Genomic DNA, 24,075 nt, shown 5'->3' on the forward strand with positions numbered 1-24,075 from the left:
AATTTCCAGTGCCAGCGAGAACGGGGCTCAGAACAGACAGTTAAACGTTTGTACAAGCCCATGAAATGTCCTTGCCACAAAGACCGAAGATAGAGAGAGAGAGAGCAGGGCAAAGGACAAGGAAGAGGAAGAGGAAAAAAGAATGTTTTGCTAACTGGTCAGGGAACTTGACTCCATGCGATTGGGGAGCCAAACACATTTAGTCAGTCAATAAAACTTGTTAACGCCGTAATTGCCGGCAATTTATTTATGTGGCTAAGATGTTGGAGTGGGTGGTTGCTTGGATTGGGTCCAGTCTATGTAGTTTCAATTTCGAATGAAGTTGAGCAAATCTTTTTTCGGTTTACCTCACAAATAATTAAAAATTTATTAGAACGCACATAAATTGGCCAATGGCACGCTATGCGGCAAGTGCTGGGAATGCAACAGCTTCGGCTTGATTAATTTAAATTGGACCTAAGACTGAGAGACCTTTGACGCGACGGCAACGTGGACTTTGCATGCTTGGCTAGAATAAGCTTGTCGCAAGTGTTGAACTAAAGCTGCTTGGCATGGCCAACGGGGCGGCCTGGGGCAGTGCTGGTGCAGATGAAATAGACAGCTCCTCGATGTGAATGAGCCGTGACGACGACAACGACAACAACAACACACCAAACACAAGTCGGAAGAGCGTTCTAATTGCAAATTTTTGCCCAACTCAAATGGCAATGGCGGATGTACCATAGACCATGGCCATGCCGATACCTGTAGAGCTAATTAACAGCGACAGCTGTCACATATTGACGTCATTTGGCATTGCTATTTCATTTTGCTCAACTTTTTAAAACTAACAACTATAAGTGAAAGCTAGACTCAACTAGAAAAGAAGAATTTCAAATAGAAGCTCTTGCATATAGCAAACATATCAGAATTTTAAAGTTAGCTAGAATTGAGCAAAGAATTGAGTACTTTCCTTCTGTACAGTTTGACCAACAATTTGAAGTCCCAGTGAGAAGTCATAGCAACGACTGGCAAGCCCCTATCTTTAGACTATGCTAATTTAGGGCGTGACACTACAAATCATATAAATATGCATGCTTTTTCGTGGTAGACGCAGCTCCTATGTCTTATATATATATTTTATATAGTACTTTTTCTATCCAATGTTAAGCACAGTAGATATTTCTAACCATGAGTCTTTCATATATCGCAGTTTTGAGATCACAAATCAGCTTTTTCATTGCTTGTACTTGTAGCATACCCCACATTCAATATTTACAGGGTATTAGGACAGCACATGCAAGCACTCCACGCAGTTGTTGCTTTGTTTTTCCAAATTCGAAAGGGTTTTCATGGGGACGAAAAAGCGAAGCGCCAAATGGAGACGCATAGACATTAAATGATTCGCTGAAAAGGTCTTTGACTATGTGTTCCAGGGCCTTAATTTAATTACTGCGCCTTTGAAATGAACAATTTTTGCATAAAAGTTTTCCAGCTTGGGGTGTGCATGGCAGAAATTAATTGAAATCAAATGTATGTTTGACATGATATCGTATAACTCAGACTAATTTCAGCTGCTTTTCATATATATATATAAGATGTTGAAAGGCTTGTTTTTGTTTTTTTCTGGAAGAGTGCTTCTCTGAGAGCCTCTGTCGCCCATCAGTGTGTAATAAATATTAATTTTATTATAGCTGCGAGCTAACAACTTAATAAAATTAAATATATTTCTATTGTTTAGGGTTTTTGTTTTAAACACGATAGACATAATGCTTTGATTAGGTTCGTAAAAACTAATGATGTTCGAAATTTAAATACAACAAAATTTAGCTCAATTTGTTATAATGCATTTTGTAATCTTCAGCTTTACTCCTTGATCATTCTCAGTGATTTCGTGATCGTATATTAGATATAGATATAGACTTAGTGGGAGGTAATTGAAAAGTCTTTAATTTACTTTGTAGAATCTAAATTACAAATCTCAATGGCTCTGCCAGCAATCGGAGTTGACTTTATTTAACTATTTATTTAATAAATATTCTTTTTTTCTTACCTAAAATATTAATTCAAGCTGTGAGAAATGCAGCTCATTTACCCGATGCCCCGTCAGACCTATTTTTATAATCTAGAGGTGATTCTTCATACCAAAACTACAAACTCTATGAATTAACCTACTTAAATAGAATTGTTCCTCATGCTCCTAAGTATTTATTAACTCAGAGTTATACATATAAATAATAAGCATTAAATCTCTTTATTAAGAAATTAAAATAGAAATCTTTTTTTGCTTCATAGTCGTCTCAGTTTATAAATATTAAATTTAATATCATTTAAAAAGCCATATAATAAAATAACAAATTCTAAATGTATATATTTTTAGTAATAATTGGAAAGCAAAAGAGCCAGTAAAAAATTTGATGAGTGCATAGGCTTTTCCTTGTCTTTCTGCCTTTTCAAATGCGCCCTGCCAGTAGAAAATCTACCATCACTTAATGAAGTCACAAATCAAGTCGTAGTCTGGGCTGGAACTCGCCTGTTTTGCCTGCATGCAACCAATTTCTGACTATGACAGCCTCACAAAAGTTCAAATCTGATGATACATTGTGGCAGGAACTGCAGTCCACATACACAAGAACAGAGCAGCAACACCAGCACCAGCACCAGCACCAGCACCACATATGGTCTCTCAATTGCAGTTGCAGCAAAGAGTCTCGCAGTTCATTGTTTCAGATTTTGAGTTCGTGTTGTGGTACCAAAAATTTACAAACTGTAACCAAATGCCTAGGCCAACAGCAATCGCAACAACAAGAGCGGCAGCAGCAACAGCAAGAGCAAGAGCTGAAACGGATGCGGGACCTGGACGTGCAAGAGTCGCTGGTTTATGAAATAAAGCCAAAGATAAGCGCCGAGCCGAGTCGCCCCGAACACATCCAAAAAACCTTGGCAGTGGTGGCGGCAAATTGCATATTGCATGCGACCTGGACGTGTTGCGGTGGCTGGGGCGAGGCATAACAGTGTGAAAGGCACAGGCTGCACACAGAGAGATGCACACGGCCAGATAGTAGACGGAGTGGGATGTCAGAAAGTTGACAATGTGCGAACAAATAATTCCATCAGCAAGAACAAAAGCGTCGAGTGTTTGTTTGGGTGGCGTCGCGTCTGCACCACTTCCACTCACACATTGCATACATATCCCAGTCCACATCTATCCTTGTGCAAAGATCCAATGCATATGCATATGCATATGCATATGCAAGGGCTTCAATGAACATATATCCTGCTGACAATATGTTACAGTTGCCAGCCATACAGTCGTTAATTTAGCAACGCCCCCACCAAACACTTGTGTCCTTCACGATAATCATTGCCAAAAGTTTATGAATTGGCTACGAGGAGCAAGACAGACCAATTTATCTGCCCTCAATTGCTGGACTGCGTGTTACAGAAACCACATCGATTACAAATAGAGATAACATATTTCAATGTCCTTTGGCATTTGTAAAAATTCAAAAGAAATCTCTTAATAAATCTGACAAATTTGCAGTCTAATCCATCTCTGTCAGCTGTGCCATTGAGCCATTTGATCATTATAGCAAATATATAAATATAAATCAAATGATTCGGAATAGCAGCGTCTGTCAGTTTTTTGTACTTTGAATGCACTTTTATAATGAATTTAAAAATAATAACAGAAATGGTTTATTTTCAAATATCTCGTATATAAATCTGTGTCCATCAACAGAGTTTTTGATACCTTGATTGACTATAGACAGCACCCCTCAACATCATTGTGCACTTCCGTCTATCGCTCGCAGTTTGTTAACCAACACAGAGTGTGTTGGCACAGATGAGGTCGCCTATTGGCTGGCGTGGTTGCCATTTAATTTGGACCGGTCCGCGAAAGCTTTCTACGTAGCTTGCAACATTCGCAACAGTCAATGGTTCTTGTTCATTTGTCGTACTCTTGTAACAGCCAACGAAAGCTATATATTTCGCATGCAAACCAAAAAATTTGCATATAAATGTGAAAACACATTCAAGCTAACAAAAAGGCAGCACAGCTCAATTGCATGCAGAGAATAGAGTTGGTCGGCTACGCCCCTCACACCCATTGCCCGACAAAATAATATCATTTGCGATCAAAGTAATTATTTTGCTTTGGTCTACAGAATAATTACGGCTTCAACGGCGCGGTCTGGTATTGTATGGCCGCCGCTTTGGTTGGCTGGCTGCTCGTCTCCTACCAACGAGGGAGCGAGCGAACCAGCGAACGAGTTCGCTGCTTTTAACTGGTAATGGCCTCTGCTCATGGTTGACACTTTTCAAGCATTTGCGGCGGCCATTTTGGCGCTCTGTTTTATGCTTTTCGAAATGCGAAATGCCAGAATGCCTGAAATGTGCAATGTGTGTGTGCGTATGTGTGTTTCACACACACGCGAATGGCATGTGCCATAAACATGTATTTATCCATGTGATATGTATAGAAGAGCAAACATTGGACGTCGCCATTTCGTAGCTGTATTAAGTCTTATATACAAAATAATAAAATACAATGCTAACCAATTTAGACTCTCCTCCCTCAATAAGCAATTGTAACTGATGTAACGAGATCTTTTGACAACAACAAATGTGGGGATTCCAAGCTTAATAAACTAAGACTTTGTATATATTATATATAATTATTATTTGACAATGTTGTTTGCTTAAGTAGCCCAGTATCAAGGATCAAGTAAAATACATTCATATATTGCAGAACAAAAACTTTGCAATACGCTGTGCAGGGAATGTAATTTCATTAACTCCCACTAAATTTGTATGCAGTATATTAACCAATTTCAGACTACAATTTTTGACGTAATAAATTCGAAACGTAAGCAAGAAAATAACAAATTCCCTTCACCAAAAGCTCCTTTAAAGAGAGTTACCGTAGGAGATCCGAAAATAACACATATAAATATGACTAAGAGAGGGTTTACTGAGATGTCAAGTAAATCAGCTCAGTGAGTACAACAGACGATGTCTCATAGCAAAATAAAAATGCTAGAAAACATTTAAAAATTATGAAATATACTTAAATATAATGAAACTTAATATACTCCATAAATTAATTGGCAAATTAAGTAAAACACAAACACTTTTCTACTTAAAAAAGCAGAAATATAATCGAATATCGTTTATATTTTAAACACAAAAAAACGTTCGAGCAGACCAAACTTTAATAAAAATACTAAAAGAGATAAAAAGAATGTTTAAACAACTTTTATACAATATGATCATGATTTCTTCCCTTCCGCTTTGTTGCAAGATATGGTTCAAGTAATTAGTTATATTAGTTGTTCTGCAAAACTTTATACATGTATTACTTGGAGTAAATGTCGAGAGTAGGAAACAACATCTGCACTCTGCACAATCTGCAAGAATATGAAAACTCGAACTCCTTCAAGTTTCTACCAAAAAAAAAAAAAGAAAAAAGTAATCAAAATGCAGAGAGCAACCAGAGTAGCGGATGCGGGAATAACATCATGGCTTCGGGCTATACCACCAAACTGCATTCCAAATCAACAACAGAAGCTAACAAAACATGCATCAAACTCATCCACAACATCATCAACGGAGGCAGCAGCGCAGTAGACAACAGAGGCAACAACATGGCGCAAGGTAGCAGTCGAAAATGGAATACGATGAGATGATGATGATGATGATGAAGGCATGGAGGCCTGACTCGGCCCGGCCTGGCCTCGCGTCCGCCTAAGTCAGCAACTATTCCATCAGCCCAACAGCTTTAACAACAACAACAACCAGAAGAACCCAGTTTGTTGCTTATTACTTACCAAACAACTCTTGCAGATTGTAATGAACTTGAGACATTTGATTGACTAAACTCGCGACTGCGACTCCGCCATATTGTAATGAAAAATCGCATCACTGTGAATGAATGATGAATGCCAATCCCGGTCCCAGGCACAAGCACAAGCACAAGCACAAGCCCAGAGTCGGCCTCTCCTCAAGCAACATGGAAGCCACAACCGCTGAGCTATATCTAAATGTGAATTTTATGCATTTTATATAAGGTGAGAGCGAAGCACAGTGGTGCAAAAACTTATGTTTTGACTATAAATGTGCAGATGTTTTGCTGCAAATGAAACTATTTACTTCGAGTTTAAAGGTAAGATGAAGTCCATGTCGACTGAATTGTCTAGACATTTGAAATAATGAATCCAGTGAAGAAAAGGAAACCGGACTAGAAACCCGAATCAGATAAAGTTATCCGAAATAGTTTCGAGTAATTGTTAGTTACGAACACAACATAATAAATTTATATAAAAGCGTATTAAAAATAGTATAATAAATGAAAAAATATAGTAATCAAATTTATCAATAATATATATATAATATATAAAAATCTATACAACAAAGCTCGTGCTCATGCTTATCTAAGAAAAGCAATACCAATTCTCAAAGAAACTCCTCGAGTTCGGCCTGGTCAATTAAAATTTGATGAAAATTTAAATGAAAACTTTCATTAAATACAAAAATTAACTCAACTGAAAATAATTTCATATATATATATTTTTTTACAAAAATATTTCGTTCTTTCACACTGTACTCAAAACAAGCTTGAAGCGTTTGCAAAGCAGCCGTCTCAACCTGAAATCCTTGGCGTTCCTCGGGATATGTTCTCGTCAAGAAACATGCATATGTAGCTATGTAACATTATATAATTTAATATTAATATACACACATATATATTTATATATATATTTATATATGCAGCATATAAAAGCTTATGGCTGCACAGCAATTCCTCAGTGGCAGATGGCAAAGAATTGCACAGAAATATGAAAGATGAAGAGACTTCGAGTAGGCTGCTAAAATGGCAGCTGACTGCAGACATTTTTCATATTTATTTTTCATATTTGTTCTATTTAAATTAATTTTTATACTTCTTGTTATAGATCTAGTGTCTATATATTCGTCATATGGGCTTCAAGTATGATAACAAATCAAAATTAAAATGTACGAATTAGCTCATAGTATAATATAATATAAAGAGTTAAATGCCGATCTTAATATTAAATACTCCGCATAGCTTTCACAGTTCATGACGCTACCCTTTGCAAGGGTCAGAATAAAGTTCTGGCTTGTCAATTCACACGCAATACCACCGCAAGGTTTGGGGCTTTTACACACTTTGTGGAGCCCAACTGTTTACGCTTATATGTATGGAGACAACGGGAAAAAAATTTGTTGCAGCAGCCACAACAACAACACAGAAAAGGACCTTTTTTATTACACGCCTCTGATTTTTTCATTGTGTGACATGTGTATGTGTGGTTGTGTGTGTGTGTTTGTGTGCGTTTAGGCATTTGTTTGTCAACAAAAGACAAAATAGCGCTTATTGTTTGGCCTTTGCCACCGTAAACACACGCCCAGCCACGCCCAGTTTTCCCTTCGCTACCTTTATGTCCAACTATGCCTGCCTTTTCGATTTTTTTTGCGTCATTGTCTCTTGCGTGACCATTGCCTGAAAAGAAGAGCCAGCATTTAAATACCTTTACAGCTGATACTTGAAATTGTTCCGAAATGCCTAATGAATTCTAAGCAGCTAATCCTAGATGAGCATGGTATATAGACCTGGCAGATTATTTTTCAATATTATAAGTATTTATATATAATATGAAAAACACTTTCATATTAGCGACAATTATACCACATTTTGTTATCAAATATTACTACAATAAATATTATTGACATAGAAATAGTGTAAGCTTTTGTATTCATTCATCAAACTGATTTCGACTTCATAAATAATAATGTTTTCCCCCAATTCACATGAACGAGGCAGGCAGGAACAAAGAGAGAGCTGTTTACCAAGTTTAGTCTAACCCCCGAAGTTTCATCGAGCTTAATTTGTTTCTACGGAGATTTCGTATCTGTGCCACCACAAAAAGTACATCAAGTTATTTTCTATTTACCTTGACGCAAACAACATTTGCCAGCTGAAAAGTAAAATCTAAATGAATTATTGGATCCATTAGCAAAATCCATTTACACAAATTTAATGCAAAAGCAGCTTCAGTACTGTCAGGCAGAAAAACTTTATACACTTCGTTGAACTTTTTGGCAGTGGCCAAATAAGTCAAGGGTTGGGGCATGTTGTTTCTCTACGTTTCGGGGTTCGACGTTTCGTACACTGCCGAAGCTCGTAATGTTGGGGGGAGAAATAAAAACTTAACAATTAAAAAATAAGCACACCAAAGAAAACATTTTGAGATTTACGCATAATGCGTAAAGGGTTGCGACTCAAGCAAAATAACTGAGTTCGCTCTGAGACCTTAACAGTTGCATTAAAAACAAGTTAGAATATTCTAACCGGAAATGACCAACTAGAGTATACTCTATCGCGCAGTGACCTCATAATAAAAGTTAGAAGTTTTCCTATAACAATAATCATTGATAACTCTGTGCATTTAAATAGTCTAGTAATTCTACTGTAAATAATGTTTCAAAGTTAAATTTTTAATTGTATATAAACAGTGTTTACTTATGAGTAGAGTGTGTGTGGAAGTCAGCATTGTTGCTTCGTGATTTTGTCTCAATTTATTCAGTATTGGAGAAATTTTAGGGTTGATTTGGAAAAAGAAAATATTGTTTTAAGTTTTCCGGCAAGGTTAAGTTAACCTAAGTAGAATTAAGTACTAAGTTGTTTGTTTCAAGCTCTAAATCAGTTAGTTACCATTTGTATTTTCGACATACAAAGAATAGTCCATCTGAGAAGTCAATTGAACAACTGAGGTTTTCAAATGATTCACTAAAGTAGTAGATAGATATATCTTTAGTAAAGTGAGTTGAGTATTTTCATATGTTCGTTATAACCATTAATTTGTTTGTAGGAACAAAATCGAACAAAAAAAAAATGTGAATCTAAAAAGCTTTTCATAATTTCCGCTAGATTAATTTGCCTATTTGTTTTGCATTAACATTAATATTATTTCGAATGAAGTGAAGTGAATAAAAAAGTGTTTTATATTTAATATTTACGATGGCAGTTAAAGTTAAATCAATGGACATTCTTTAATTTATTTACAAACCACTTAATTTGTTGTTATTCTGTTTTAATTACATTCTGTATGCGGCGTTAAATATGAAATTAAAAATGCTTGCGCCACCATTATGTGGGCATTTTTTTCGGGCTTTGAAAGTCGTTGACATTAATGCATTCATGCTCTCATATACAAAAAAAATGTTATATATGTAACTCATTTCCATGTAGATATATATTTATGCAGGGTTGAAAATATTATATGAAATATCTTCTGCAATGAATTGATGTCAGCGAATACCCTGTAGGCTCGAAATATATTCAAAATCTTGGTAAATATAAAAGTGACCCATAGAAGTGATTATTAATCAATATTGTTTAATTGACCACGAAATCTCGCTTTTTCAATTTCAATCAGTAGATATATATAGTAGTGTGACTTCTTGATTTGCTTAAATAACAGAGTATGTAACTATTGCATATTTCGGCCATTATGCTATACAAATATTTTACATATCTATGGAGTATCTATAAATCGACCGCCGCAAAAATATATTTATTTTAATTTTTTGCTCATACAAATATATGAAACTTAAACATATTAATTATTATTTATCACAATATTTTGTTATATATTTTAGATAAAATATTTATATGCTTCATAACTTAATTCAACATATTCTAAGTTTCTTTCAAACTAATTAATAATACGAGGAAAAAAACAAATGCATTTTGTACCCAGAAGAGGTCTTACATATATAACCTCTCTAAATTGAATTAAAAGTCAACATATGAAAATTTGACAATTGATCGAATTTCTTCTCAAAGGTCTATAACTAACAGAACAACTAATTCATAATGTATTCAGCATTCTTGTTTCAATTGCCATTTAGCTTAAGTATTAATACTATTCAAAGCTTATATGTCATGCCTTATTGGTATTTTATTTCACCAACTTCCATCCTTAGCTTTGAACTCCGTTCGAGTTCAGCGCGTAGTCCTGTTGAAAATATTTGATCTTAGTATTAAAATGAAGTTATTTTGATTTTCATCGGCTCACTTTGTACAACCAACTGTCGTCGCCAACTAAGGATTCATCAATACCACAGGCTGACACTTGAGAGTTCTGGCCAGGCGATTTGGTGAATCAAGTTGAAACGTAAAAGAGCCCAAGCCAAACTCATTGAGCTGCAACTGGTAACCCAATACTGAACATCGAGACAACAGCAAATTGAGCAGAAAACCAGAAGGCGCCAGTGCCAGCCGCTGGTCAATCTTGAACCCTTGACCGGTATTTTGACACTTGCCGCTGGTAAACAACAGTTATTAAAGCTTATAATGAATATGAGCAACAGCACGAAGGTCGTGCTCAACAGTGAAGTCTTTCAAGTTTCAAGAATCCCAGAGTCCTGCAACTAGCGTAGTATTTTTTCGAATTATTAATTTCTTCTGAGAAATTCTGCTTAAAGAGTTATTAAGCAAAGAACAAGACTTAAGCTTGCTTTCACTTTTCATACTTAACCAAGGGGTTTGTGTGGGGTCGAAGCTAAGTATATCCCATTAAAGATCAAACATAAGTCGTTTACTCTGACTATCATTCGATATTAAATGAAGTTGTCAACATTGCTGTGATCCGATAAATATACAGATTTTTTAATGATATGTAGACATAGACATTAGAGGTTAAATATCTTAGATAATGTTCTATAGTTTAGTTGCCTAATAGCACTTTTATACCATGAACATTTATATTGAATGAAAATTCTGGAGATATTATATTGTTATTATATTATATTCAAATGTACGTCTCCAATTAATTTTTTTATTTTTTGGTAACTCCAGCTTCAATTATATGGAGCTGAGGAGATAATGATTAAGCTGAATTCTTTGTTAAGAGAATTTAGTTAAAAAAGAAAACTCAAAGTTGTATTTTCTTTTTTTTGTTTGAGCAGAGAGTGTCTGGTGTCCAGGAAGTTGTTTAGCTAGAGGACTGTTATTTTTAATTTCATTTTTCAAACGTCCCTTTGATATTTGCATGGTACATTAACACCCTCCTCATTTATCTCATCGACTGACTGATGAACTGACGAACCCTGGACTGAAAATTTGATATGCCTTCTGCCCTATTCTAGGTGGATGGCGAGTGGGTGGGAGTGCTTTAATTTTATTTGCACACAAATGCGCGTCAATTTTAAGAAACATTTTGACGTCTCATCGTGTTGCTGTTTCTTTTTTGTGGCCAATGCAAATAACATTCATTATAAATTTTTAATTATATCACCGGACTAACGAGGCCAACCCAAAAGCCCCCAAAAAAGTTTATTTTTTTCGCGTTTTTTTCTTAGTATCCAACCTTAAAAAATGTCAAGCCACATTTGACAATGATGAATCTGCTGTGGAAGCAACCCTCAAAAAAAAAAACGATACAGCGGGAGGAAAGAAAACTCAGCTGATAAACTGATTATGCACATCAATTGAGCTGTACTCTTCATTTGGCGTGCTATGCGCTGCTCACGGCAATTGTTTTGTGAAAATTAAATTCTCTTTTGTGTCTCATATTGCATTGTAAGTGAGCCCCGCGACCAGGCACAGACCAACAAACCAGCAGCAAAGCTGCCTGGCTTTCTAATTACAAATAGGTAAAAAGGCAAATGCTTTGCGGCTTTGTGCACCTGCTGCCAAAGCAGATAGAAATTATGAAAGCTGCGAGGTGGGCTGGGGCCCTAAATTGGCAAAGGTATTTGTTAAAATTATTATTGGACTTAATTATGCCAAGAGGGGATGTATCTCTAGAAACAAAGAATGTAATATGAACAGAAGCCAAACTGGAGCGGGCCAGCAAGGCGCGGTAAACAATGCTTCAAAATTTGAAGAAAACAACGGGCAAGGAACTTAATGTACTTTACTGTATTTCTTATTTATTAATTACGAACTTAAATTGGAATGAAATGTAGACTTCTGTGGGCGCCTGCAAAGACCAATCCACATAAATAAATATAAATATAAATATATATACATAAATATGTATCTAATTTCCCAATAATAACTATTTCGCAATGATTTCTTCTATAGTTTGACTGATAATATATTTGCCAATGCCCAGTCCCATATAGGATTATATTTGTTTAGAGCCAATGTCAAGAGTGAATATCTTCCGCTAGCTGCGGTCCATTAGTGCTGCATGCAGTCGCGTGTGTGCGAGAGTAAAAGATTTGTGGTTTTTGTACTGTACAATGGCCGTCCGGAGGCATAGTAGACAGTGTTGCCAGTATTACATTTCTCATTTATTTGGTTAACCTATTTTTCGTGCACAATACGAAAATGCCGAAACAAATATTTAATCTGAAAGAGCAGACTGGGACTGGGACTGGCACTGGGTATAGATTGCACACAGCTCTTGCTGATGTTAATCAAACAACAATAACAGACATTCTCATAGATGTTAACACCGATTGGGCCACACTACAGAACGCATATATACATATATAGATAGATATATATATATATATATATATATATATACATGCACACACTCGAAATCAGGGCTCTTTTCAGATTAACTGTGCGCCTCCGTGCACACTCAGCACGCCTCTCGCATTGTGATACGCCTCTTGTCAACGCTAAGCAGCGTGCGAGGATTACTCTGTAGTACGTACGAGGATGGCATTCTTTTGCAGCCCCTAGCAGATAATGCTCGCATGTCCTTTGTATAATTGGTTGTGACACATGCGAATCACTCTCGCACACATACATGCACACACGCACGCACACTCATGCAGCTATTTATTTGCCGACGGTTGTAATTGCGACCCGGCTAAGAGTAAGCCTACAAATATTTTTACGTATTTCTTTGGGTATTTAATGCTTCAATTAATTTTTGATTTAAGTGCTTCGCCCTGTGTCTTAGCTGTCAGCTGCCTTGTATCTATCACACACGTTTAGAGCACAGCAGGTTGTCTTATTTCCCTTGTCTAAGACAGCTTGATAATTGTGTAGCTTAGATAATAGTAGGCGCAACGATGACAAAGTAGTTCATGTAGCCAAATACACGAACAATGGAAAACAACGAAGAACAATTGTGCTACAGATATGTAGCAAATAAGTCGTACTGCTCCTTATGTTATAAACAATGCATTATTAAACTTATTTCACAAGAAGCAGCACGACTTGACCGAATGCAACAAATGGAGTACTCTGACAGCGCATCATGGCTTTACTCTTATTTAAAAGTTTACTCATTCAGTCTCGAGACACTGCAAATTCACTGCTTTACGATCGGTATTCTGGCAGCTTTTTAATCAATATATAGAATAAAAAAATATAGTTTATATACATTCAAATCGTCATTTTACTTGTTAAGAATTTTGATACGTTCATTAACAAAGTCAATCAAATATTCTGTGAGTACGCTGCTGGCATACAAATAGCTTTAGGATTAGTATTACACTTTAACTATTCCAGATTCTGCTTGATAACTAATTTTTATTGTATTAAAATATCAATTTAACTAAATTTTCAGCTAATTTTCAAATGTGATTTATTTTAATTATTACCCAGATAATTATTTATATTTCATAGAATATTTTTTAAACATATTATCTAATACATAGATCCATTTGTAGAGCAATTAAACAGTGCTTCATCTGTTTTAAGCCTTAAGACTAAATATTATCAGTCGAGAGCACATTTCAATAGAGGGACAATCGAAGAGACTAGCTGACAGACATTGAAAAATACTTAGGTCTGAACAATAATATAATCTTTCCAATATACTTAGTATAACGTAAGCATGTGTGATAACTGTATATAGACAATTTATATATATAATATGATTGTTATATATAAATATCTGTATCAATTCTTGAATGCATTCATTGACAAGCAAGAATATTATAATCATATGAAATCCAGTATAACGTGAGTAAAAACCATTAATTAAATATCTGTTTGAATAAGGAAGTATTGGAAATCATAAGTCAAATAGACAATGTATTTATTTACATATCATTTTAAAGTTTTTACGCAAAAAGCGTCAATACAAATTGTTTACTATTCTCAATTCTGCGAATTATTTTTAAAATGTGTTTTTTTTTCCTCACAAGCTTATGAAACCGCTTCGCAATACGAAACCGCTGATAATGGCATCATCATTATAACAATTGTCAGCTGCCAACGCGCTGAGATAAGCCGACATTGACTCACGAGCATTAGCGCTTTGAGACAGTTTCAATTATACATTCAGACAGTTAACACGTACCGCTAAGAATTGTCTAAAATGAAATTATTATTGCTCGGCGTGTTGGGCGTGCTGAGCATTGCAAATAGCAATGCGAGCCTCGTTTGCTATTACGAGTCAACTTCGTATTTTCGTCAGGGCTTAGCTAAGCTGGACGCTAACAGCTTGGAGCTGGCACTGCAGTTCTGCTCTCACCTGGTCTACGGCTATGTTGGCCTCAAGCCAGGCACCCATGAGGTGTTTAGCTTGAATGTCGATCTGGATATGTTTCACTTCAAGGACATAACTCAGCTGCGTGCCAAATATCCCCAGCTAAAAGTGCTCTTGAGTGTGGGCGGGGATCGAGATGTGGATGACCTGCATCCCAACAAATATCTGGAATTGCTGGAAGCAAATCGCACTGAACAACAGAACTTTATCGATAGCAGCATGGTGCTGTTGCGTAAAAATGGCTTCGATGGCTTGGATTTGGCATTTCAATTCCCCAAAAACAAGCCGAGAAAAGTGCACGGAACCATTGGCAGCTACTGGAAAAAGTTTAAGAAACTATTTACTGGGGACTTTGTTGTCGATCCATTGGCGGATCAGCACAAAGATCAGTTCACTGACTTTGCAAGACACCTAAGTGCAGCCTATCGAAGTGCCAATTTGATGCTAACATTGACGGTGCTGCCCAATGTCAACTCCACTTGTAAGTTGCCAAATATAATTGAAGATAGTCCGAATTGCAAAATATTTCTCTATTCCAGGGTACTTCGATGTGCCAAAGCTACATCCCTTGATGAACTTTATTAATCTGGCAGCATTCGATTTCTATACGCCCTTGCGCAATCCCGAGGAGGCAGACTACACTGCTCCGATCATGTTTCTGGATGAGCAGCAGCGGCTGCCTCATCTCAATATTGACTTCCAGCTAAACTACTGGTTGCAGCATCAGTGTCCGCCACATAAAATAAACCTGGGCATTGCCACCTATGGCCGTGTTTGGCGCCTATCCAAGGACTCCGGCCTGAGTGGAGCTCCAGTTGTGCAGGGCACCATGGGAACAGGCGATGGTGGGCTACAAATTGGCAGCACTGAAGGCTTGCTCAGCTGGCCGGAGATTTGTTCAAAGCTACCTCTAAATCAGACGGCCATCTATCGAGGTGCGAATGCACCGCTGCGAAAAGTCACAGATCTTACGCAGAAATATGGAAACTATGCGCTGCGTCCGGCTGATGAGCAGGGCGAACACGGCCTGTGGGTGAGCTACGATGATCCCGACTTTGCGGGCATTAAGGCCGTATATGCCAAGAACAAGGGTCTCGGCGGCGTGGCCTTGTTCGATCTGAGCTACGACGACTTTCGAGGTCTTTGCACGGGCCAGAAGTTTCCGATTGTGCGTTCAGTTAAATATTTTCTAGGTTAGATTATTGCTTTTCTCTTAGCGAATTTCGTAATTTTAATTCTAATCAGCTAACTTGTTTCAATGCTTCAACTTCTGGCCTCGCCGTCTGAATCGGCTCAATAACTTTGCTTACGCAATGAAACTATTCTAAGAGCCCATGTAAAACAATAATAATAATAAAAATAAAACTTGTTTTATACTCGACTTGCTCTCTTTATATTTCCGAGCTCGGCCAGTAAACAAACGTTGCTGTTGTGTGCTTCTCTCTAGGCAAGCTTTTGGTGTCGTCATCGTCTGTCGACAGCTTCACTTCTCGCTTGTCGTTTTCGGTTTCCATTTCAGCTTCAGTTCGATTTCATTTAAACATCGCTGCGGTCGTGCTATATTGTCTAATAAGTATTTTCTTGTATAGTGCCTAGCATGAAGCAGTTCTATTTACTTTCGTTTTTAACGGGCTACCTTGTTACGGTGACAACGGCAGCATCTAACTTAGTATGCTACTATGATTCATCGAGCTATACGCGCGAGGGTAAGACTTCAAAGCACCAGCTAACATATTCACGCATTTATATTTAATAGCTAAATCAATTCAAATTTCAATGTCAACGTTGGACAATATTGTCACGCTGCTAGACTTTAAATTCGAACTACAAATAATTCAAAATATGAAAGACGTGTTAAGTCATTTTATTAGGTATAGTTCACACTTTCACTATTAGTGGAAACACATGTTAGAACTTTTTTGTAAATAAATAATATTAAAATAATAACTTGTTCTAGAAGTTATGACACTTTTTGAGCTTTTGTTGTTTTATGAAAATTTCAAAAATTATAAATACTTAATTGAATTTAAATTTTTATTTGATTTATATGAATTTAATTATCAGCCAATTGATAACTATTTTGCATATTCCAATTTATATAGACTCTCACTGTTTATATATATTTGCTTTTAATCTATGTATATTAAATACATAATCGCGCGTAACAGTAAAGCTGAAGAGCATTTGTGATTGTCGTCAATAATGTAAAATACAAATGTTGATTAGGCAATAAAAACTGCCAGGAGGCACACTTCACTTTTCACTTTACATATAATATATTGGCATACATAATATATTGGCATATGTTACGAATGGGATTTTTACTTAATTAACAAGCTAGACCGTAAGCGTATCGAGAGTCTGACAGTTAGTTGAGTTGAGTCCAGAGGTCAATGGCTTATCAGTTGAGTGGCGCTCTGCACTCTACGTTCTGCGCTCTGCGCTCTGCGCTCTGCCTTACTTGTGTGTTCTCTCAATGTTGTAAAGCGCAAAGCGTAGTTTTCGCAGCATTTGGCAAAATATTTAAAGGCAAGCAATTGAGAGCAAGGTTAGCTGACAAACTTACCGACAACAAAATATATAACAATCGCGATCAGTCGTTCGACCTGTAAAGACGTGAATTCGAACAGCCTTCGCTTAAGCTCTACTGCTGCAGAGTTCTAAAAATAGAACTTTGCGGTGCATTCTTCAACGCAACAGCAACAAAAACCGCACACGCAGCGTTTTCTTATCGCTTGCTTCCGCGTAACTCAATTGCTTTAATTGCAATTTACGAAATTTCGTCGCTTGGCGCGAGTGCGCCTGCACTCAAAAGCACAATCCGCGATGACATCTAATGTCAATAACCTCGCTACAGCTGTAAAGGTAAATGCAGAAATGCAAGCCCAGCTTAACGTTGTGATGGCAAATAGGCAAGCCTCCATCATGCCAATAAACTCAAAAATAGATATCGCCTCCGTGCAAGGCATCACTAACAACAAAAACACGAAACGTAAACAGCCAAATTCACCAAAAACCATCAAGAAAAGGCTCATCTTCGACGAACCAAGCACCAGCAATGCAGCATTAATATCAGAAAATCGATTTTCACTGCTCGTAGAAGAAGATGAAGACTACAGCGAATCACCTGTAGCTCCAGAAGCCCCAGTATTGACCGACCAGCAAACTACTCCGAAACCTCGTCCGCCCCCCATATGGTGTCCAAACATCAAGTCTGTGGCCCTACTTCAACAGATAATAGATAAAGTAATTGATGCTAAATCATACGTAATTAAGCCAAAGAAGAATAACATAGGTGTATTAACCCAATGCAGTGAGGACTATCGCAGAGTTATAGACCACTTTACTAAGCTGGAATTGGAGTTCCACTGCTACCAGCTTAAGGAGGACAAACCATATAGAGTCGTGTTCAAAGGGCTTCACTCCAGCACTGATACAACACTAATTAAAAAGGAATTGGAAACCAAAGGCCACACAATTACAAATGTGCACAACCCACTGAGCCGTATGGACAAAACACCGCTAAATATATTTTTTGTTGACGTGGCTCAGGCCCCCAACAACAAAGAAATTTTGGACATTCGAGTTGTCTGCAGGCAACGCTGCACAGTGGAACTGCCAAGAAGATACAACGACCTGACACAATGCCATCGCTGTCAAGAATTTGGACACACACAACGCTACTGCCACAAAGCTCCCAGATGTGTGCGTTGCGCCGGGAAACACGCATCCAAAGACTGCACCCGCGAAAAGGACCAGGCACCAACTTGTGTGCACTGTGAGTTACAGCACCCAGCCAACTATAAGGGCTGCCAAGTATACAAGCGGTTGCGCAAATTGCAATCCCCAGCACAAAAAAGGAGTCCCACACAAACACCGTCTACGGGTCCGAGTACTGCTTCCGAAATTACAAGGCCCCGGAGCATTACCCAAGCCACGAGCTTTGCAACGCCTATTAGTGGTGTTTCTTACGCACAGGCCGCTAGAGGTGGACCGTCAAATAAGAATACCACAAGTGACACTTTGTTCACTGAAATGCTTCAGCAACAACAACGTCAGTTTGACGCAATTAATGCCGAGCTCAAAGCGATGCGAGAAGTACAATCCCAACAAGCAACCATGCTAAACAGTTTAATGGCCATCATAACCAAGCTTGCCTACAAATAATGGCTTTACGTGTGGGTATCTGGAACGCCAATGGCCTGAGAAACAAGACTCAGGAACTGGCTGCGTTTCTCTCACAAGAAAACATAGATATAATGTTAATAACAGAAACTCATGAGTGCCCCACTACACAAATTTTCGGATACGAACACTATCAGGCTCATGGTGAAGGAGCAAACTGCTTTGGTGGATCCTCAATCCTCATACGAGCAACAATACCGCATACACCTTTACTGCCAATTTGCAACGCAACAATGCAGGTCTCAGCCATCACCCTGCCTACGTCTATTGGAGCGATCGAAGTTGCGTCAATTTATCTTCCGCCAAACACTGGTCTGTGTGATCATCACATGGAACAGGTTCTAGGCCAAAGGTTGAATAAGACCCTCATCGGCGGCGACTGGAATGGATGGCACCCATTTTGGGGAAGCAATAGTGCGAATCGTCGCGGAGAAGTCATATTTGAGGCGATTCAAAACTTACAATTCAGCATATTGGCGACTGGAGCCCCCACCCGTTACCCAATTAATGGACACAGGCCCTCGGCAATCGACTTCGCTGTCTACAAAGGCATCTGTGACCGGCAATTGACCATTGAAGAATCCTTGGACCTATCCTCTGACCACCTGCCACTAATAGTCACAATCCACGCGCAGCCACAGCCCTTGCCCATTAGGAAACAACTACTGCCAGCAGGATCAGATTTAGGAGTCTTTAGGCGCGAGCTCCATTACTCTTTGCACATAGAAATGGAACTTAACACTCCTGAAGACGTGGACTACGCAGCAAACAAACTGCAGGAAGAAATAGTCAAAGCTGCGCACCAAGCCGCCCCACCATCTTGCCAAACAAGACAACAGTCTCCGTACAACATCCCCCTCACCTTGGAGGCCCAACACCTACTAATACACAAAAGATGGGCCAGGAGACGCTGGTTAAGATTACGCACGCCTGATGCCAAATCCATGTACAACGAAGCCACGAGGCATCTTAAAGCTGCTCTCGCCCTGCTTCAAAAGAGGTGTATCAGCGATGCGCTGGTACGAGCTGAATCGCCCACTGACGCAGAGTTTCAATTATGGAAATTTACAAGAAAGCTCAAACGGCAGCCAATACGACGTCATCCCATTCGGAGCATTTCTGGTTCCTGGCACATTGGAGACGAAGCTCAAGCTGAGGCTTTTGCAAACCACCTTCAAGACCAATTCACGCCGGTGATTACCGCAGAGGCCTCAGAAATCGAAGCAACAGAAGACATCGTTCTCTCGCCCCTCCCAGCTGAAGACCAGATAACTGGATGTACAAAAGAAGAGGTTCTTGAACACATCAGAAGAGTGAAGGCAAAAAAATCCCCTGGATATGATCTAATAAACGGCAGAGTCCTTAGAGCACTGCCTGACTCCACCATAGACTACATAACTATGGTGTACAACGCCATGCTCCGCATCCGGCACTTTCCAGCCTGCTGGAAGCGCGCCGTGATTGTGATGATTCCTAAGCCTGGCAAACCCGTGGGAGAAATTGAGTCGTACAGACCAATTAGCCTGTTGCCAGTACTCTCCAAAATATTCGAAAGAATATTTCTGGAACGAGTACTGACACATCTGGGACGCCAGGAGGCCATTCCAAACCATCAGTTTGGCTTCAGGAGACAGCATGGAACACCGGAACAGGTTCACAGAGTTGTGCACCATATCCTTGGAGCCTTTGAAGAAAAGATGTACTGCTCTGCCGTCTTTTTAGACATCAAACAGGCGTTTGATCGAGTTTGGCACCTGGGACTGCTGCAGAAAGTGAGGACCACCCTTCCAGCCCCATTTTTCGCGTTGCTATCCTCATACCTTATTGGAAGAACCTTCCAAGTGTCAAGGGGGCAAACAGTATCCTTGACTAGACCAATTATGGCTGGAGTACCACAGGGTAGTGTTCTAGGCCCAACACTTTATACTTTATTCACAGGAGATATGCCAACTCCCGAGCCAAATATAGGAAGTACAGATGCAGTACTCATAGCGACCTATGCAGATGACACCGCCATCTTATCACGTCACGTATCTGCGCAAGAAGCTTCAGACTCACTACAAAAATATCTGGACTCTTTCGGACGCTGGGCAAAACGGTGGTGTATCACCATTAATGCACAAAAGTCTGTACATACTACCTTCGCCACTAGAAGAGGAGATTGCCCAAGCGTTGCATTGGGGCCCACTATTCCCAAAGCCTCAAAAGTAAAGTACCTTGGTATCACTCTTGACAGAAGGCTGACTTTTAAAGCGCACATAAGTCAAGTAACCTCAAAATGCAAAAGCAAGCTAAAAACCCTCGACTGGATGCTGAGAGCTTCAAGCAAGTTGTCTTACAGCAGCAAGGCCGCCATCTACAAGGCAATAGTTGTCCCAACCTTCGTATATGGTATCTCTCTATGGGGCTCCTCGGCGAAGACTACAAGGAACAAAATTCAGACCCTGCAGAATAAAGCACTACGCAGATGGACTGGAGCCAGCTGGTTTGTAAGAAACTCAGTCTTACATAGGGATTTAGCAATTCCCACAGTTGCTGAACTCATTGGGCGACACAGTTCAAGATACGCGGACAGACTTGCAGCGCATCCTAACCATCTCGCAAGCAACCTGGCTATAAACAACAATAGGCGAAGACTGAAGAGATTGCATCCTCTAGACAATATTAGAACTAATTAAGATAGTAGCTACAAGTGCAGAATAATTGGCATATCTGCCCTCCCATTAGTTAAGGTTTAGAGCTAAATGCGCTATAGAGTCTAAGACAATAAGCTGCAACAAAATAAAGAAATAAAAACGAAAATTTGCTCTACTGAGGCAAACGCACAGTGAGCGCGCCCATGAAGAGTGACATTCCTTCGCTTACAAAAAAAAAAAAAAAAAAAAAAAATATATAAAATCGTAATCCACTCATGACAGTTATTCAAAAAAACACAGCAGCTACGCGTCTTACACAAAATCCACGCGCTCGAAATCAAAAGCTGAGTGTACAACTCGCTGCGAGTCCAACGCGACAACTGCCCCAGCAACATTTCTCCGTTGGAGACCCAACAAGTGACTAACATTGTGACGCAGCTATGAACAGTGGAACAAAATTAAAGCAATCAAAATATAGTAGATTTATGAAAACCGAAAACCGTAGAGAGCAACTGTAGAGCCTGAATTGAAAACAATCTTTGAAAATAATAATTAAAACTGTTTCAAATATTAAAAACTTTTCAAAATAAACAAAAATTGTATTCAAATAAATTCTATATCATACTCACATATCATATAACTATGTTTATTTATTTATTTCTTTTCATTTTTCATTTCTCTTGGACAACTGTTTTTCCCATTAAGTGAATAATAAACATCTCCAAGTATAAATTCAACAAGATTTTTGTTGTTGTTGAACGCTTGCTCTTAATTGAGTTCACAGTGGACACTTATCGCATATAGAGTGGACAATGGGAAAATTGTATTGTTTTTCTGGCAAATGTCATTCTTACTTAAGTAATTCAAATCGAATCAACTGACCTGGTAGACTAAACAGCTGCTTAAACTTTATATTACAACATATATATATATATATATTATATATATATATATATATATATATATATATATATATATATATATATATATATATATATATAATATACCCGACTATCACTCGATCTATATATATTTATTTCTATTAAAAGCGAGAGATTTCAGAGTTTCATATGCAAAAAGTACACAGCTCCAATTTGTACCATTTCTGAGAACTGGGCAGAGTATTCCATCAATAAAACTACGCATGACTTCTATATGTTCAGCTTGTTCAGACCATATTTATTACGAGATATTGAAGGAATATAAACAAGTTTGTTCCGAGTACAACTTACGGGAAGAAGTGATTCACATTTCAAGTCAAGCTTCGGGTCTCGAATAATATGTAAGCTAAAGTCTAATTATAAACAAGTAAAATTATTTTGGCAGGGAGTGTTCTGCTATGAAATACCCTCACCGCATGCCGACAAATGTTTCCTGATAGATAAAAAAATATTACTCATACTTACTTTTATCGAAATCCTATTCTCATTGCAGGCTTGGGCAAGCTCTTAAATCCGGACTTGGAGATCGCTTTGCAGTTCTGTTCGCATTTGGTTTACGGATATCTGGGCATTCGCGGTGACAACTATCAAGCGTACAGCTTGAATGAAAACTTAGACATCTATAAACATCAATTTTCGGAAGTAACTGCTTTCAAACGAAAGTTTCCACACCTTAAAGTTCTGCTTAGCGTGGGTGGTGATCATGACATCGATGTGGAACACCCAAACAAATACATTGAGCTGCTCGAAGGAGAGAAGGTGCGACAGACGGCGTTCATCCAATCAGCCTATTCGCTGGTGAAGAACTACGGCTTCGATGGCTTGGATCTGGCATATCAGTTTCCGCGCAACAAGCCCCGAAAGGTGCACGGTGAACTGGGCTCGGTGTGGAAGAGCTTCAAGAAGCTCTTCACAGGCGATTTCATAGTTGACGAAAATGCGGCCCTGCACAAAGAGCAGTTCACAGCGTTCGTGCGTGATGTGAAGAACTCGCTGCGCAATGATGGATTTCTGCTCAGTTTGACGGTGCTGCCCAATGTCAACTCGACTTGTGAGTATCAAGAGTAATTTGTTAATGAAATTGCTTGAACATTCGATATTTTATAGGGTACTTCGATATACCTTCGTTAAACGGGCTCGCTGACTTTGTCAATTTGGCTGCATTTGACTTTCTAACACCCGCTCGCAATCCCGAAGAGGCGGATTATACTGCTCCACTCTACGAATTGACTGGGCAAAACCGTCTGCCACATTACAATGTCGATTTCCAGGTTAAATACTGGCTGCAACAAGGCTTCCCCGCCAGCAAGCTTAACTTAGGTGTGGCCAGCTATGGAAATGCCTGGAAGCTGTCGAGCGAGTCCGGCCTGGAAGGTACGCCTGTTGTGCCGCACACCGAGGGACCCAATCCGGAAGGCTTGCAATCCCAGAAGGCTGGCCTGCTTAGCTATCCAGAGATCTGCTCCAAGCTCTCCAATGCTCAGAATCAATATCTAAAGGGAAATGATTCGCCGTTGCGACGCGTGAGTGATCCATCGAAGCGTTATGGTGTCTACGCATACCGTGCCGTTGATGGCGCCGTAACTGAGGGTCTGTGGATTAGTTACGATGATCCCGATGCCGCTTCCAACAAAGCAGCCTATGTGCGTGCCAATAATCTGGGTGGCATAGCTCTGTTCGACCTAAGCTACGACGATTTTCGTGGACAGTGCACTAGTGACAAATACCCAATATTGCGATCCATTAAATATCGCTTGTAAATTTAACTGTACACATATATGAAGGCGTCATCACATAATAAACAGATGATGAATACTCTCAACTTGTCAGTTTGTTTTTATTTTT

The 24,075-nt window shown here is 38.7% G+C and overlaps 2 protein-coding genes across 2 annotated transcripts; both read left to right on the forward strand.

Annotated features, from left to right (window-relative positions):
• Positions 1 to 14,235: 14,235 nt before the first annotated feature.
• LOC115483303 (chitinase-like protein Idgf1) lies at positions 14,236 to 15,849 on the forward strand. Its single transcript, XM_030224657.1, has 2 exons — positions 14,236 to 14,949; positions 15,008 to 15,849. Exons 1-2 carry the CDS (start codon positions 14,298 to 14,300, stop codon positions 15,664 to 15,666), a joined length of 1,311 nt encoding a protein of 436 aa, XP_030080517.1. The 5' UTR covers positions 14,236 to 14,297; the 3' UTR covers positions 15,667 to 15,849.
• Positions 15,850 to 15,967: 118 nt separating this feature from the next.
• Positions 15,968 to 24,034, forward strand: LOC115483293 (chitinase-like protein Idgf2). The gene is made up of 3 exons (XM_030224642.1): positions 15,968 to 16,174; positions 22,724 to 23,281; positions 23,338 to 24,034. The coding sequence occupies exons 1-3, from the start codon at positions 16,066 to 16,068 to the stop codon at positions 23,988 to 23,990; spliced, it is 1,320 nt and encodes a 439-aa protein (XP_030080502.1). The 5' UTR covers positions 15,968 to 16,065; the 3' UTR covers positions 23,991 to 24,034.
• The last annotated feature ends 41 nt before the right edge of the window (positions 24,035 to 24,075 follow it).

The sequence above is a fragment of the Drosophila hydei genome, unplaced genomic scaffold (genome assembly GCF_003285905.1).
Source record: "Drosophila hydei strain 15085-1641.00,03,60 unplaced genomic scaffold, DhydRS2 tig00008116-arrow-pilon, whole genome shotgun sequence".
Taxonomy (NCBI): domain Eukaryota; kingdom Metazoa; phylum Arthropoda; class Insecta; order Diptera; family Drosophilidae; genus Drosophila; species Drosophila hydei.